Here is a 16,608-nt window from a genome sequence, read left to right on the forward strand (position 1 = left end):
TAGTCACCCAACTCACATGTGGTCTTTGTCTAAGGTCACAAAAGTAGTTACAGACTTTGAATAAGTTAGGACTTGAACATGCTTCCTGACTCCAAATAGTCTGCCTCATTCCAGGTCACCCCTTCTGAGCCTAGGGCTGGGGATTATTTTGGTTGTTGATCTTCCTGGCAATTTATTGTCTGCTCATCCTCACAAGCAGGGGTAAACCTCCCAGAATGGGCTACCATTGGTTTGAATTCAGTCCTTTAAACAAATCATACCCCCAAGCTACTGACACCCTTTCTTTGACTCTAAATAGGCTTTTACCCCAGCTCTTGGCTTATTCCTTCAAGTACCCTCAAGGGATTAGAGAGAGCTATTAACTTCATGATAGACTTATGGTATAATCATAAGGGCTATGATACTGCCCCTATTGTTTGCCATTCAATTCCCATAGAAAGAATGATGGATGCATGAACGATTCCGTCTCCATTGGTGTGTATTTTAAGCTCTGAGTTCTAAGTGATGTGAAGTGCAGCCGAGAATTATTCAGATGCTGGTTCTCATTCAAAGAACTTCCAGTCTACAGGCAAGGCAGGACTTGTTTCTTTGACCTCTGTGGGCAAGCTGTCCACCAGTTTGGGCTCTCAGGTAGCCTATGCACACCACTCTCAGATTCCTCAGCTACTGCTACCTGAAGCCATCTCTCCAGTGACCTCTGGGGACTTAAAAAAATTGTTTAATGTATATTTAGTGTACTGACAAGGAAATTAAATAAGACCTAGAAGTTCACGAGCTGAGGGGCAAGCCCAGGTCACCATAAAAATCTCCCTAAGAAGACTATGGTTCTTTATCATTTCAGGTCAGAAAATTAATTGTGTTGGATCCTAAGAAAAGGCTGACTACCTTCCAAGCTCTCCAGCACCCGTGGGTCACAGGTAAAGCAGCCAATTTTGTACACATGGATACAGCTCAAAAGAAGCTCCAAGAATTCAATGCCCGGCGCAAGCTCAAGGTTAGATGGCATTTATTTGTTTTATTTTTTTTAAAAAAAGATTTCTCTCATATCTTGATGATCAAAGATAATTCCACTATTATTTATCTAATACTATTATTCATCTCCTGTGGTACCAGGAAAAATCCTGCTTTGAAATCCCAACAGTGCTGGTATAAAGTCAATTGTAGTTCTGTTATCCTCTCATAAGAATTCATTGTAGGGTTTTTTGTTTTGGGGTTTTTTTTGGAGTGGGGGGCACTGCACCACTCGGCTTGTGGGATCTTAGTGAAAGTGCCGAGTCTTAACCACTGGACCGCCAGGGAATTCCCAGAATTCATTGTTAATAAAGGGAAATGTGTTATGTTGAGCTTTTCTCACCAAACAAATCCATTATCATTGCTTCTCATTTAATTAAGCCTGAACTGCTTGAACAGCATTGTTCAGGAAACATTTACTCAGAAAGTTGTCTACTTTCTGAATATGCAAAAATTGGGAAAAAAATTTTAAAACTATGTTTTATTACATAGGCAAATAATTATACTTGGTAAAAATTAAAATAATCCAAGTGATAGGGAAAATTATCTACCAAAACATATCTCTTTTTATAGAATGTATATGGAATAGAAATTAGGTGCTTTTCTCTTACTTAATGGAATTTAGGACTAGCTATACATACAGGGGATCTCAGAGAACAGCTGGGGGGTCAAAAATAGTGTTCTATTCAGCAATCGCTTACAGGCTGATATGGACTAAATAAACCTGAAGGGTTCCATGGTCATATTAATTTGAAATACACTAGATTAAACAACCTTGACTTAACCCAGGATTTCTCAAACAAAGTTGACTGTGGAACTCTTTTATCTAGATAGTGCCTACTAACATCCATGGAACTAGTGTCCCATGAAACAAATACTTTGGGAAACACAATCTACAATTTTTGAATATTGGTAATCCATGGGAAAATGCATTTACTCAGGTTTTTGGTTGTCCAGATGATTAAATATGCTCATTTGAGATTACACATATTTTGCTGTTCATTCTCCAAACAAGTTTTCATTAGACAATCTTGGAATAATATACTTTCAAAGATCAAACACTAACATATAATAACCAACTCCTTAAATGCAAAATTGAAATTGAGCTCTGATTTGGGATTTTAAGTGAAAGTAACACCTGACACTTTTCTGTTTCCAATCAGGCAGCAGTGAAGGCCGTGGTGGCCTCTTCCCGGTTGGGAAGCGCCAGCAGCAGCCATGGCAGCATCCAGGAGAGCCAGAAGGCCAGCCGAGAGCCATCTCCAACACAAGATGACAATGAAGATGTTAAAGCTATTCCAGAAGGAGTGAAAATTCAAGGAGATGGGGCCCAAGTGGCAGTTGAGGGGGCAGAGACTGAGCTGATGAAGGTGCAGGCCATAGAGAAAGTTAAAGATGCTGAAATAAATGCTGCTGAGGCCACCAAGATGGTGCCCGAGGCATTAGAGGATGGGATAAAGGAGGCTGACCCAGAAATAGAGGAGGGCCTAGTGGAGGAAAAGCTGAAGACTGTTGAGGAAGCAGCAGCCCCCAAAGAAGGGCAAGAAAACCCTGCTCTGGAATTTGGAGCTCAGCAGAATGATGTGATCCTGCCAGAGTACTAAATGGCTTCCTTCCACCTGGGAGCCAAACCCTGGCACTTTATGCATTTTGTCCTTCAGCAAGGAAGGTGTGGAAGCATGATATGCACTATAGTGATTCTGTTTTTAAGGTGCAAAAAAATACATATATATCAGTTGGTAATCCTAACTTCAATGCATGTGACTGCTTTATGAAAAAATAGTGTCTTCTATGGTATGTAATGGATACCAAATACCTACTGATGAATTAAATTTGAAATTGCAAGTAAACACAACATAACATTTAAAAACATACATTTTCAGGGACCAGTAGCACACATTTGAAGTAAATAGTAACAAATTGTTTTTGCTTTGAAAACCTAGCCAGCCTACACCCTTTGGATTTCTTTACAAGGACTGTTACTCAGCTAATGCTAGGTAGAGCTACAAGATGTATTCCCATGACATTCACAGTCTTTTCAGTAATGTGTTCAAACTGTTTACAAGGAGATGGTTAGGTTATAGTTGTATGGTATGTACAAAAAAAATCCACTTATAATGGTAAGAAACTGAGGCATGCTTTAAGGGCTATGAAACCATATGCCCCTAAAGCTTTTGTGCAGAATGTTTTTTTTATCTTGTCTTTATTTATACACACCATATTACTAATAACCAAAAACATTCTATTACAAATTTCTTCCATTTTACAGTCCTAAAAAAATTATTTTACAAACTCACGCTGAGGAATTTATTCTTTCCTTCACCTACTCTCTAACAAGAAGTCCTTCTTATGGACAACACTTAGGGGTGGAATAAAGAAATTTAGTGAAGAAAAGGAGATTAGACTGGGACTTAGTCTAATAAAAACTGACTCCTTGTCATTTTTCAGATAAAATTGAATTTATTCACAAGCTTGTATAATTTTAAAGATAGGAACACTTTTATGGATAAACTCTATACTTACCAAGGTTCAGATATTTAGAAAAGTCTACACCAAAGGCTGGTGCCAAAATGTCTGAATAGAGTGGGAATAATATCCCATTGTAAGATCATCCATTACTGACTTTAGTATAGTAAGGAAACCTTTGTTTTTATAAAAGTCCTTTTTTTCCTTTAACTGATGGTTATTTAGATATACGGCTTATGGACTAAAGATATTTATGAAAAGCTAGTATATCTTTTTCTCATACTTGGAATGGAAGCACCCATAATTTACAATGTATTTTTGAAAGTTTCCATGTCCAGAAATGTAGGACAATGCAGCTTTTAATTTACTTTAGTAAACAAAAACAAAAAGAAACAATGAAAAAAAACACTGATTTCAAATCAGACTCTTGAGAAGCTGTAACATTAGACCTAATACATTACCATGATTTTTTTCAAAATATTTTTCTTTGGTTTTCATGTAAACACTTTTCCCTTATAAAAATCACAGTTAAGGGCTTCCCTGGTGGCGCAGTGGTTGAGAGTCCGCCTGCCGATGCAGGGGACACGGGTTCGTGCCCCGGTCTGGGAAGATCCCACATGCCGCGGAGCGGCTGGGCCCGTGAGCCATGGCCGCTGAGCCTGCGCATCCGGAGCCTGCGCTCCGCAACGGGAGAGGCCACAACAGTAAGAGGCCCGCGTACCGCAAAAAAAAAAAAAAAAATCACAGTTAAATTCCAAATACCTCAGATTTATTTCTAGCTTGAGCTTAAATGAACATTTTATCAAATTAATTATGCAGCATATTTTAGTAGGTTTCCTTAATTTTAAAAAAGGATTATTTTCAGGCCAAAATTATGGATAAAAATGACTGTCACATAAAAATCCTCCTCAAAAATAGAGATCTTAAATTCTTTTGGCTCTTCCTCAGAACTATTAAATTAGAAAATTAAATTAAACCTCTGGTTTCTGGGGACTGTCGGACCTTGGAGACATTCTGCTTTCCAAGTGCAAACTTCCTTTACTACTGTTCTCATGAGAAGAAAATAAGGTAGAACTTCTTGTCTTCCATAATATAGGGGCCTGACAGATCACTGACGTGGAGAAAAAAGCCCTTAAGGGCACATCATCTGGACTCAGAGAAAGATTTTTTGTTTCATTTTATCTTTATTAATTAGTAGAGAGTACTTATCTTCTTCTCTACTGTTTCCTTCCTTCTTTATTCTCTCAGAATTTCCATTTTAGCTATTATAAGGGGCTCACTAGTTTCAACCTTTAAGAATGCCTTCTTCCCTAAGCATTAAGATTTCTATTTTAAAAGACCAACTGCCTGGTATACTTTTCCCAAAAAGACTTAACAGGTGTATATGGTGAGGCATATATGTTAAGTGTCCCATATATTGGAAAAGGGAAGAAGAGAGGGAAAGGAATCTTAATGGAAAGTGGCAAAACTAATAGGCTGTCCCTCCCAGCCCACCTCCATATTGTTCCAAGGGCAGTGGTTATATAATCCCAACACTCAGGGCTGACTGCAGTGGTTGGACCCGCAGACTGTGTAGTGTGAAGAGCACTGCAAATGCCAAGGCCAGTGTGTGTTTAAGAATTTACCCATTTAAATGAGTACACATGCCTATTCCCTGTGAGGGTGTGAGCGTAATTTCCTCTTTTTTAACCCATAAATTGCACTCTAAAAATCAGCAGGAGTTTTAAATTTTGACTTGTATGTTAAAGATTAAGTCCTGATAATGCCTAAGTGACTGAGTTAGTTATTTCAGTGGAAAACAAGTCAAAGCTTCACAAAAATCTGGCATTTCAGCCAAATGATTCAACTTAAGATTTCACAGAGATGCTATTTAAGTTAGGATAGTTAAATAAACATTTTTGAAAAAACAGTAAACATTTATATTGCTTGTTAAAATGGGATATATTATCTATCCCAAAGATTACTTATTTATAACAGTAGACTAATGCAGATAGAACCTTAATTTGATGAACTATTTCATAATGTTTCCTTTAATTGACAATATAGTCACAAAGCAAATAATTAAGGGAATTTCAGCAAACAATACATTTTGCATTTTAGAGATGACAGTTATTACATTATTGATTTTTGTTCTTAGATAAGTTCAGGTACATAGCATAAACCAGACTGTTTTGCCATAGAGAAGGACAATCTTGAATTATTTCTCCCATTTAAAAAGTCTAATTGGAATCCCAGTGGTTTTTCTCAAACCGTAAGAGCTCATTTGTCCCATGAACAAATAAATAAGGTAGAAATTAGAATAATATGGTTGTAGAAGTTATTGTCTAGAACAAGTGCTGCCTAATATAGATGATACAAACCACATATGTAATTTTAAATTTTCTCCTAGCCACATTTTAAAAAGAAAAAAAAGCTGGTAAAATTAACTATATTTTAATCCATTATATCCATACTATTATTCCAATACATAATCAATATGAAAAATTAACAAGACCTTTTAAATTTTTTATTTTTGTACTAAGTTTTCAAAAGAAGGATTATGTTACACCTTTAGTACATCAAGTGCTCAATAGCCACATGTGACTGGTGGCTACAGTGGTACTAGAAGAGCGCTGGTCTAGAGCACTTTCAAAGCAAAATGACACACAAATTTCTATGCTTAGATTTGAGCTGCCTCAGTTTTCCACACTGATGAGTTGGTAGGAGGCCAAAAAGAAAATGTTTCAGAAATGTCATAGACTGAAATGAGTAAAAACTCTGTTGGCCACGTCTACTTATTCATGTGCTTCAGAAGAGAAGTGTTTCCCAGCATGACTGTTAGAGAACTTTCCTGGGCATTGGCAAGTTGTCTGTTGGCTACAGTTCATCTCTTTGGGCCCTGGAATCTTGACTACAGGCTAGCATCTCCTGAGTACTGCCATGAAGTCAATCATGTTCTCACATACCAAAATCTTCTGTGGGCGAACCATGTGTCCTCATTCAGGAAGGACTGCACACAGAATCTTAGTGGGATTTTGTAGGCCTGGCCACCAACAAGGCTGGACACCATCCTTGTATTGCAGGCAATATTTCTTTATAGAAATCTCCTGAAATATACCAAATTTGCAGGATAAAGACTGTATGATGAGGATGATATCACCCCAGTTATCCCTAAAATGAGAATATGACCATCCGCTGGCATTTTTTATATTTCCTTAGAAGAGTTTAATCAACTTTGCCATTACATGGATTCAAAAGACTTTTTGGAATTTTCTTACATATTGCTATTTTAGAATAATCCTCAAGGTTCTATAGCCATTTTTAGTGCAGACTTTAAAAGAAAAGAACAGTTTGCCTTTTACTGTGACCTCAATTACATAGTATTTTAAACATGTTTTGTAATTTAGAATGTTTAGCAATCCCTATTTCCAGTTTCACATGAAAGGTAACTGCTTGAAGATTGCCTGTAGACTGAAAATTTAGAGAAAGTCATTTTGTTTCATAATTCAGTTGTTTCACAGAAGCATCTGGTTGCATTTCAAATCAGAAAATAAAAGAAGTAAATGCCAAAAAAGGCAAAGGATAAAATCAGTAAATCATTTATTCTGTTTTAAGATTGTCTTTGCAAAGCAAATGCAAAAACAAGTCAAAAAAGTGAATCAGCACTAGGTTTTTCTTGATGAGGCTGACTCCACATAAATTGACATAAATATACTGGGAAGAGTCAATTACATAATTACAGTGCCATTATGTAATTTACTTGTCATTGCAGAGTATTCAGTCTGGTTATCTAGGTCTACTTTAGCTGGTGCAAAATTTTCCGACATCTACTTACATAATAGGATTTGTAATATCCTTGTAATTACTGCCTATTAGGTCATACTTAAATTTCCTTAATGTTCAGCATAGATATGTCTCTGATCAAGGTCGTTGCTAACATTTGAGCATTTACTGGTTAAATACTGCTTGCTGGTTAGACTCTGTGTGTGTCTTCACTTTTTTTTAAACATTTATGCACATATAATCTCAATATTGGTATAATATTCATAACCACATGTTAAGCAGAAATGTAACCAATAATTTTCTATAAAACTTTTTCAAAGTTCTTTTCTTCCCCTGGCACAACTCAGGGTGAGTTTCTGGCTCCTTGACAAATAGAAAAAGAACCTAAAAGATCACTGGAGAGATATCAGCTATCCACCCATAGTAACCAAGCTCAGCATTTCTTCTTTCTATATCCTGATCTGTTAAGGGCCAGTTTTTGTCATCATTACTTTCAAATATCACCTGAGATCAGATAATATAGTCTCAGCTCACATAGCCCAACCATTTATATACTTTTCTTGGAGAGCAATAACAAACTTGACTAATTTATGTTTGCTTGTTTAAAATTCTAATTTTCAGACACTCTCTGTGGTGTACTCTAGAGGCTTTGATTGTGTGATTTTAACTTCCTTCAAGATTCTGTCTTTTCTCTGTCACCTGGCCCAGAGGTCTACATAGGACAAGGAGGAAGCCTTGCCATGAGAGTGGACCATGTGAGTCCTTGACAGGAATCAGACATTGGTTGAGCTCAAATGAGCCAAATGGGAAACACCTCTTCCAGGATACTGTTTGAATATTGGTACAGTGCCATTAGTCAGTAATGGAAAATGAGATTTCAAAAATCATTTGCTCTTCCCATGACTTGGTTTGCTACCACTTATCCCAGATCAATGTTTTCTTCCATCCCTATGGCCATCAAGCTGCCCTCTCGAATTTTGAAGTCCTCTAAGATCCTGGAAAGAGTATCCCAGACTGGTCTAAGAAATATGGAGTCCTTGGTGGCCCAGAATTTAGTTTGAAACTCTAAACAGCAATGCTAAGTCAGCAAAATCATACTGTTCTTCTTAACTAGTTGTTTTCAGCACATTTTGAAAACTGACCTGGAATACCCATGGATATGGAATATTTATATCTGTGTAGTCTTTTCTGTGATTCACTGTGTTAAAAATGACAGATACTTAATCTTCAGTCAGATTATATAATATTTATTTTCCATTTAAAAGATTATTTTGGGCTACTCAAATATAACAGGCTTCATATTAGAATTTTTGAAAGCTGTTGTTTTCCCTAAGCACTCCCTCACTCTGACAATCAGTTGTGGATGATAAAAATTTACTAAGTTTGTCCTTTCTTTGTCCTTTCCTTGATACATGTATGGTAGTCCTTGATACATGTATGGTAGTTAATCTGGTTTGTAAAGGATATAAGTAAGACTGACTATAAAGTGACAACTGTCATCTCATAACTGCCTCCTTTTAACTTGACCTATTTTTATAGCCTATCATGCAGCTAATATACAGTAGCATACAAATAGCATATTCATGAGTATGATTTTTATTTTCAAGATTATTATTTCAGAAGTTCCCAAAATGTTTATATTCATGCACCCTTAATTTCAGTAATATTTTCATGACCCCCTACCTACCAAGCCAAAAGAATTACCTAACATGCCCATTTTTAAGTAGTTAGGTCCAAACAACATAATAGTAGTAGTGCATTCCATGTCCGACTGATGTTGCTGTGTGTTTCCTTTGACATGTTAAAATGTCCTCTGAGTTTACTGAGTGGGAACAGCAGACAGGTGACAAAAGGGATTATTAGTAAACAAGTTGGGGCTAATGTTTATACTCTTTCTTATTTGAATGCCAATCATTCTTTTATCTATGGTCTTTGTGATATACACATAAAATTTACAAGTGCATTTTTAAAAAGTAATTTCCATATAACTACCCAAGGAAATAAAGTTAAATCTCCAAAGATCAGTTTTCAAGAGTCAGGCAAACTATGGGTCATGGACCAAATCCACCAGAACCCTGTTTTATAAAGTTTTATCAGAATACAACCATGCTCATTTATTTATACATTGGCTATGGCTGCTTTCATGCTACTAGGACAGAGTGGAGTAGTTTCAACAGAGACTGTATGGCCCAGAAAAGCCTAAAATGTTTATCTAGCCTTTTACAGAAAAAAATTGATGACCCTGGTTTTTCATGGCACCCTGCCTTTTTGGTAACATCTAGGAATACAGATTCCCATACTCCAGATTTCTTCTCCTTAGCTTAGGGTTCTTATCCCATTTGCTTCTTAGGAAGTTAGGAGAGGTTTGTTTCTGTGCAGATGGTCTCAACGATAATTTTGCTGGAAGTACAACTTAACAGTAAAATTTCCCTACAGAACTAAAAATTCAAAATTGCATCATTCCTGAAAAGAAAAGTTTAGAGTATGAATTGACTTGTTTAAGAGAGAGGAATTAGAAAGATTTCTAGCACATCAAGCATGTTTTAGAAATTTGATCCTTTTATTTAAAATCATGTAAATGACATTTTATATTGCCCACATTTAAGTCAATCTGCAGCTGTTACTTAGTAAGCCAAGAAATGAGAGCCCCCTTTGGTTCTGAATCCTTCAGAATATTTTCAAGTAATTTATACCAATTGGATTTTCATTTAATCATTTTTAGGAAATAACATGCTTTATTATGTGGCATTCTATGACAATGACTTGCTTATCAATTGCTCAGGAAATAGGCAAATAGCCAACTTTTTAATGTAAGAAAGCTACTTTCCAATCCCTGTGTTTTTCTGAGTGTTATATATTTCATTTCTTCGGAAAGAGAAGGCCTCGAGCAAATGCTTTCCTTTTCTTGCATATTTAGAAATCCAAGAGGGGCCCTTTTCTTAGACTATTTCTGTCACAGAGAAATTATTCATTCCACAATATTTGCCTTAAGGGAAGCAGGTGGCCCAGATATTGAGAATGTAGGCATTCATGACCTTTGTGTTTGACTTTGAATATCTATAGCCAAAAGGTTACAAATGAGATATTGAGTAGAAAACCTATTATCAGCTTATTATTAGGAATACCTAAAATTATATCATGACTCTAATTAAATAATATATTGTTTTCTTTAAACTGTTGCAGCAATCAATATGATGTAGCCACTGGATACACTATAGAACTCAGGAAAAAAAGAGATGAATCGTCTGCCTGCTTCTCATTGATGTGAGTAGGAGGGAGACTTTACCGGAATGGAAGAGGGAAAAGGTAAAATGTAGATTAGGATTCCACATTCCCACCTACCCATTTTTCTTGATTGCTCAGAGTTTGAAGGCAGTTGTTAATGGACTAAACTTATTTTTAAAATTTCTCTCAATATCTGGGGCACCAGCTTCCCTTAGAAATGAGTAAACCAAAGCCAGTAGCTAATTTTCCTCCCAGAATAAGAAACGAAACTGTGGTTTAGGGAATATTAGGTCTACATCGCAAGCACGCTTTAAGGAGATGATTCGGTGATTCTGAAGCTTTCTAGGAGCAGCGCATGCCAGGGACCCATTTTCTCAGTAAACTTTCACTAAAAAACAATGAAAGAGTCAGAGTTGAATTAAACCCATGCTACCCTCTAGGATTGAGCTTTGTCGCTGGAGAGAAAAAACAAGTGTATATATAGCCTGTGCTAAATCTAGGCAGGCAGTAAGCCCTCCAGGGATGGAAAGCAGGAAAAGCTCTCCTTTGCTTGGAATGATCAAGGGAAGCTTCCTGGGAACATTAGCTAAATATAAAGGATGGGGAGAACCTTTGCAGGTAGGGAGGAGGAAGGCAGAACATTTGGCTGAGAAATTTGCAGAGTGGAGGAATGTGTTGAAGGAACAATGCTGGGTGTGAAAGACTGAAATCTGCAGGGAAGTGTTGCTAAGTCTGCATAAGAGTATCAGATCTTGTGCAAAGCTGAATTAGACTTCTTCACCCCTTTCTTACTCTGGGTAGACATTTGTGCAGCATTTCCTCAGAGCATGTAGCCCTCTGTGATCTCCTACATATGTGGCTAATTTGGTGTGTCCCCAAGCAGAATAAAAATCACCCAACACATCAAAGACATTTTTGCAAGTCACCAGTTGAAATAAAGTTTCAGTCACTAAAAGCAAAAACTGCACTGGCAAGATCTCCACTGACAAAGCAGAGTAAGAGAAGATAGTGATTATTTGAGGAAGTTTGGCAAAACTCCAGTATCTGAATAACTCCCAGTGACTAGAAAATCACCTCACTACTTGCTAAAGCTTTGCCAGTGGAGGCTACGTCAAGGTTACTTCTTTCACAGTTATTTTAACCTTTTAAATTATCTGACCTGAAAGGGCAGTTCCCACAGGATCTAAGAAAGAATTATACCTGAAAGTTTAGACTTCAAAAGACAACCTGTGCTAAGCCTCAGACAATGAAATTTAAAATCTTCGGAGCTGCTTTCCCCAAACTTCAAGCCGATCCTGTGAAGTCCTTTCGTCCCCATCTCTCCCTTTTGCACCTTTATACACCTTTCTATAATTTCCTTTTTATATCACTCATTGCAGGCAGTATTTTACATCCATCTTCAATAAACTTTTAAAAACATAATCATTACAGTATATATACCTCTAGTTGTGTTGCCACTTTGTGTGTTTCAGATAATGTCTGTGATTAGTAACTGGCTATATTATTCGGGCAAATGAAACGAAGGAAGGGACAAAGGTTGACCATCATCTGAGTGATGGAAGAGGAGTTAAGACGTGGAGATACTGTAGGAGTACAGAAAACACAACTTAGCAGGCGTTGAGAAAGGAATACTTCTTACTAGGGTTTTCACACTTAGGTGACAGTATCTGGTATGTCTTTTCTAGTTTTTCCTAGAGGAGAAATCTGTACTGATGCGTTGTCGAAAGTTTTCTGGACTAAAAGGACATAAGCAGCTCAACAGCAGCTTGGGGAATTAGATAATGGAATACCACTCTATACAGGAAACCTACATCTCCAGTAGTTTAGACTGCAAATCATTAGCCAAAAACAACTGCATGTAGGATTTGGAGGACAAAGAAAAAGTGTAAATATTGCAGTTTACACTGCCAAGATTATAGGCTGCCTTCCCAATTTCTGATTGAAAAGTACTGGAAAAGGAGCTGTGAACATTTCATTTTTAAAACCTGTCGAAATGGTGCTATTGACTCCTTAATACAAAGATATATTACAATATTTTTTAGGTAAACATGTAAGTCTGACCTGGCCATAAATGTAAATATAGAGAATGTTTACAGAGAATTCATCAAAATCATGCCCATTTGCTTTTGACTGAGCTACCGTTTTGTTCAATGGCAGTGACTGACAGTCCCTGCTTCCAGCATATGGGACACATCAGAGTCACTGGCTCTCAGCTGCCCAAAGCCTGGGGCAGACAACATGACAGCCACAGACAACTGGCTTCTTCTTGGACTCAGGTTAGACAACCCAAGTAAATGAGTAAACATGCTCATTTATTGGTGTTTCCCAGGAACATAACGGAATAATATGTGACATGAGGCAAAATGGATGTTGGGAGACTGTTGAAATTGACCTTAGTGAGGGCCAATGTTGCTTTGTGTAAGTTCATTCAGATTTGTCAGAGCATGCCAAAAGAAGCATACACCTTACTGCTGGGAAACTTGTAAAGCAATTTGCATGTATGGTATGATAATAAATCATCTAATAGCCCACCAATACTTTGCATTCCGTGATTTGAAATGTTAGCACAATTCAAGAGTGACACAATGGACATTTTCCTTATATCTGAAATATGAAGTTGAAGCATTCTTGATTGTTTTTCCATTCTCTCAGGCAACATTATACTTTGAGTTTCATAGCATTTTTAATATTATACAGTGATGTCATAAAATCACAAAGTTAAAAGGGGATCTTAGTAATCATTTAACCCAACAAGCTCATTTTATTAAAGAGAAGTAACACCCAGAGAGGTAATGACTTATCTAAGATCGCAGTTAGTGGCTGAGAAGAGATCTGGGTTGCCCATCTCCTAGTCCAGTGCTCTCACGACTGAGAAGTCAATTCACTGGATACAAAGTCAATCCAGTGATTCATATAAAAATTGATTTTCATTATAAAAATATGAAAATACAGAAAAGTAGATTACCATAAGAATGCCTTCCAAAGACAAGCATTGTCTTTTTTTAAATCTAGCATTATTTTTTTCTTACAGACTTTAATCATATTGTAACTTTTTTATGTCAACCTACCACTACAGCAGGCATTTTCTGTATAATCTTCAGAAACAATTTTGATAGCTGCATAATAATCCATTCTCAATTCTTTTTCTTTTCTCAGTTAACAGTACATAAAGCTTTTTTTCTGAGTTTGGGGAAATCTATCCTAAGGAAAGAATCCTAATGTGGAATTGTCGGGCCAAATGATATTCAGTGGTCCCTTCATTATGATGCTTTCAAACCTGCAGCACCTGAGAATGAAAGGGAAAAACCTTTATGTTCCCTCCTAAGAAGCTGATTGTTAGCAACAATTGTTGTAAAAGGAACTAAAAGTCTTTCTTGAGCTTGGCCACCCAATCAGTTAGCAAACATTTGTGTGAAATATTGGGGGGAAGGCATAATATGTCAGTGAGCTTCACTCTCAGAATTGCAGCTTGCTACTAACTACTATTAGGTCCAAAATCCTCACCTAAACAATGACTTCTGAATTGAGGGAAATGCTAGAGGAAAACAAAAACCTCTCCTGCAAGTCCATTTTTGACTATATGAAACATCTTTTTATTTCAACCTGGTTTTGCACAATCTCTGGACTACTTCCTTTAATAAAAAACCAGCTGCTTGTACTTGAGGAATGTCACTAAAGCAAAACCTAAGAAGGAAGGTAAAGCTCCTGAAAAAGAACGGTACCATCCAAATAATGAGTAAAAAGCCAGTTTTGGTATTTGTACACTATGCTTCCTCCATAATTTTTATTGGCAGAATACTACACCCCACTAATCACCTGTACAGCTAACACAAGTAACATGGATCCACCCTCTATCTCCTGGGATACATTTGCATTTCATGTTTTCCAGCAATTTTCTGTCATCTCCTGGTCTAGAAGTCTTCATCCATAGTGGACCCTTTGCTCCAGAGGAGTAGAAATGGTGTACTATAGACATAAGTCATTCACATTGGATGCCATGTGACACCAACCATTAATTAACAACCTTCCGAGGAAGCTCCATCACCTCATTACCTCAGTGATGGACAGCTATGTAGAATCTGCCATATGGAAGGGGCCTAATGTTTCATGGAGGAGTGAAGGACTACTTTGCTATTTTCATTTCTGTTTTGTGAGTCTGTCGTTTTCCTATTGACATTGAAAGGAGCTCTATACACACTTTCCAGAGGTGACCCACTGAGAGATGCTACGATTGGTTAGCCAGAGTCATTAACAACCCTTTCTCCAAGAGGCTGGAAATACTTGCCTTCCCAGCTAGTGGTAGTCACGTGACCCAGACTACTAGAAAGAAAAGCTATTGGAGGCTCTGGAAAAGCTTTTACTTTCCTGATAAAAGAGACGGATGAGTAGTACCATGCCTTCCCCTGCTTCTTCTTTACTTGAATGCACATGTAATTTCCAGGGCTAGTTGGTCACCTATCATATCTGAGGAAAATATGAGAACTGAAGAAACACTGGCCCTGACATCCTAATACTAATAATTACCGACATCCAGATTTTTCATTAAATGAGGAAAATAACTCCCTATTTGGTTTGTTTTTTGTGTGTTTTTTTGTTTTTGTTTTTTGTTTGTTTGGCCACACTGCACAGCTTATGGGATCTTAGTGCCCCGAACAGGGATTGAACCCTCAGCAGGTTCAATCAGTCCTAACCACTGGACCACCAGGGAATCCCCGACTCTCTTTGTTTAAACCACTTAATAGTCATATTTTCTACTGCATATCTCCCACAGCATCCATAACTGCTTTCTTATAATATAGATCAACAGTTCCTTTGTAATTACTTCCACCTTTTTTAACTCCAAAGGAAATCATCACTACAATTGCTAATCAAGTTAGTACAATCATTTAAAAATGTATGCAATAAACCTTACCTATATGTTACAGTGGTAAGAGCAGAATATGTCATCATCCTTGCTATATAACAGCAAATCAAAATTCAGCAGTATTGTGGCTAATATTATATGAGACATTGGCAAGGGATTAGCATATGCATTGTTAATCTTAATTTTCCAGCTTATATTTTTCTTTTGTAAGAGTTCAGGAAGCTAAACTACATACTTTAAATTCAGATAAGGTTAAAGCAACTTAGATAGTATAAATGGTCAATACACAAGCGTCTAGAAATTTTATTCTGATATATTTCATAGAAATTTTAAAATAAATACACATTTTATTATATTAATGCATGCTCTTATTAGTTTAATGAAGGTTCCAGCTTTACACATTGGCCCATAAAAGAAATATAAACTTCTTAAAAATAAAATCTATATATAGTATAGCTTTTATTGAATTGCAAGAGATGAATTTTTATTTAACCATACATGTAAATCTTCGGAAACAACAAAATAATACAGAAATTATAATTCCAATTTCCTGTGCTCTGGGATTAATCTAATGTTTCTCCTAAGCTCAGATCCCACCATCCCCTACTTCTGGAATTTGAATAAGAAAGGCATGGGAGATAGACTGGACAAGTAATTATACAACACAGGGTCTAATGGACACCTGGTCAAGTCCCCTAGCTTTTCTGGGTTCTGTTAATTTATGCATAGGTTTGGGATAGCTACAGTATCCACTTAATTAAAAGAAACTGGATTTTAACAACTGATTCTAAGGATGCTAGCGTGCTCTTAAATAAACAGGTAAAGCTTTTATCTACATCAAAGGGAATTACTCATACCTAAAAGCTCAATAGACATTAGGAGTTTAAATTGTGCAATGTTTTCCTATCTTCTCCAGAGGCAACCTCCATTACAGAGTTTTTAGCTTGAGAGGTTAATTTAATTCAACTTGAGTGTTGATAAAATGTCCTTCAGTTAGGAAAGAAAGAGGGAGGAGAGTAAGAAAGGACTTTTTTATTGGGAGATAATTTTACATATAGAAATCTACAGTTTCAAATATATCCAACCTCAATGAACAGTGAAATGAAGAGATTTTTAACATTAACAATCTGTCTTTAATACTCTGGCAGTTTATATTATACATAACTGCAGAACACTAAATTCTCATAATTATTTTTGCTGAGTATTGTGTTAAACTTCAAGGATTAATCAAGGATTATCAATATAAACTAATATTTCATGCAGAAGTATCACTTATGATA

The 16,608-nt window shown here is 36.7% G+C and overlaps 1 protein-coding gene across 1 annotated transcript in view; it reads left to right on the forward strand.

Annotated features, from left to right (window-relative positions):
• Positions 1–2,615, forward strand: part of CAMK4 (calcium/calmodulin dependent protein kinase IV) — a 228,374-nt gene extending 225,759 nt beyond the window's left edge. The window contains exons 10-11 of the mRNA XM_060091843.1: positions 842–994; positions 2,175–2,615. Of these exons, the coding sequence (XP_059947826.1) occupies positions 842–994; positions 2,175–2,615 (594 nt within the window). The remainder of the gene's footprint in view (positions 1–841; positions 995–2,174) is intronic.
• The last annotated feature ends 13,993 nt before the right edge of the window (positions 2,616–16,608 follow it).

This window comes from Mesoplodon densirostris, chromosome 3, assembly GCF_025265405.1.
Source record: "Mesoplodon densirostris isolate mMesDen1 chromosome 3, mMesDen1 primary haplotype, whole genome shotgun sequence".
Taxonomy (NCBI): domain Eukaryota; kingdom Metazoa; phylum Chordata; class Mammalia; order Artiodactyla; family Ziphiidae; genus Mesoplodon; species Mesoplodon densirostris.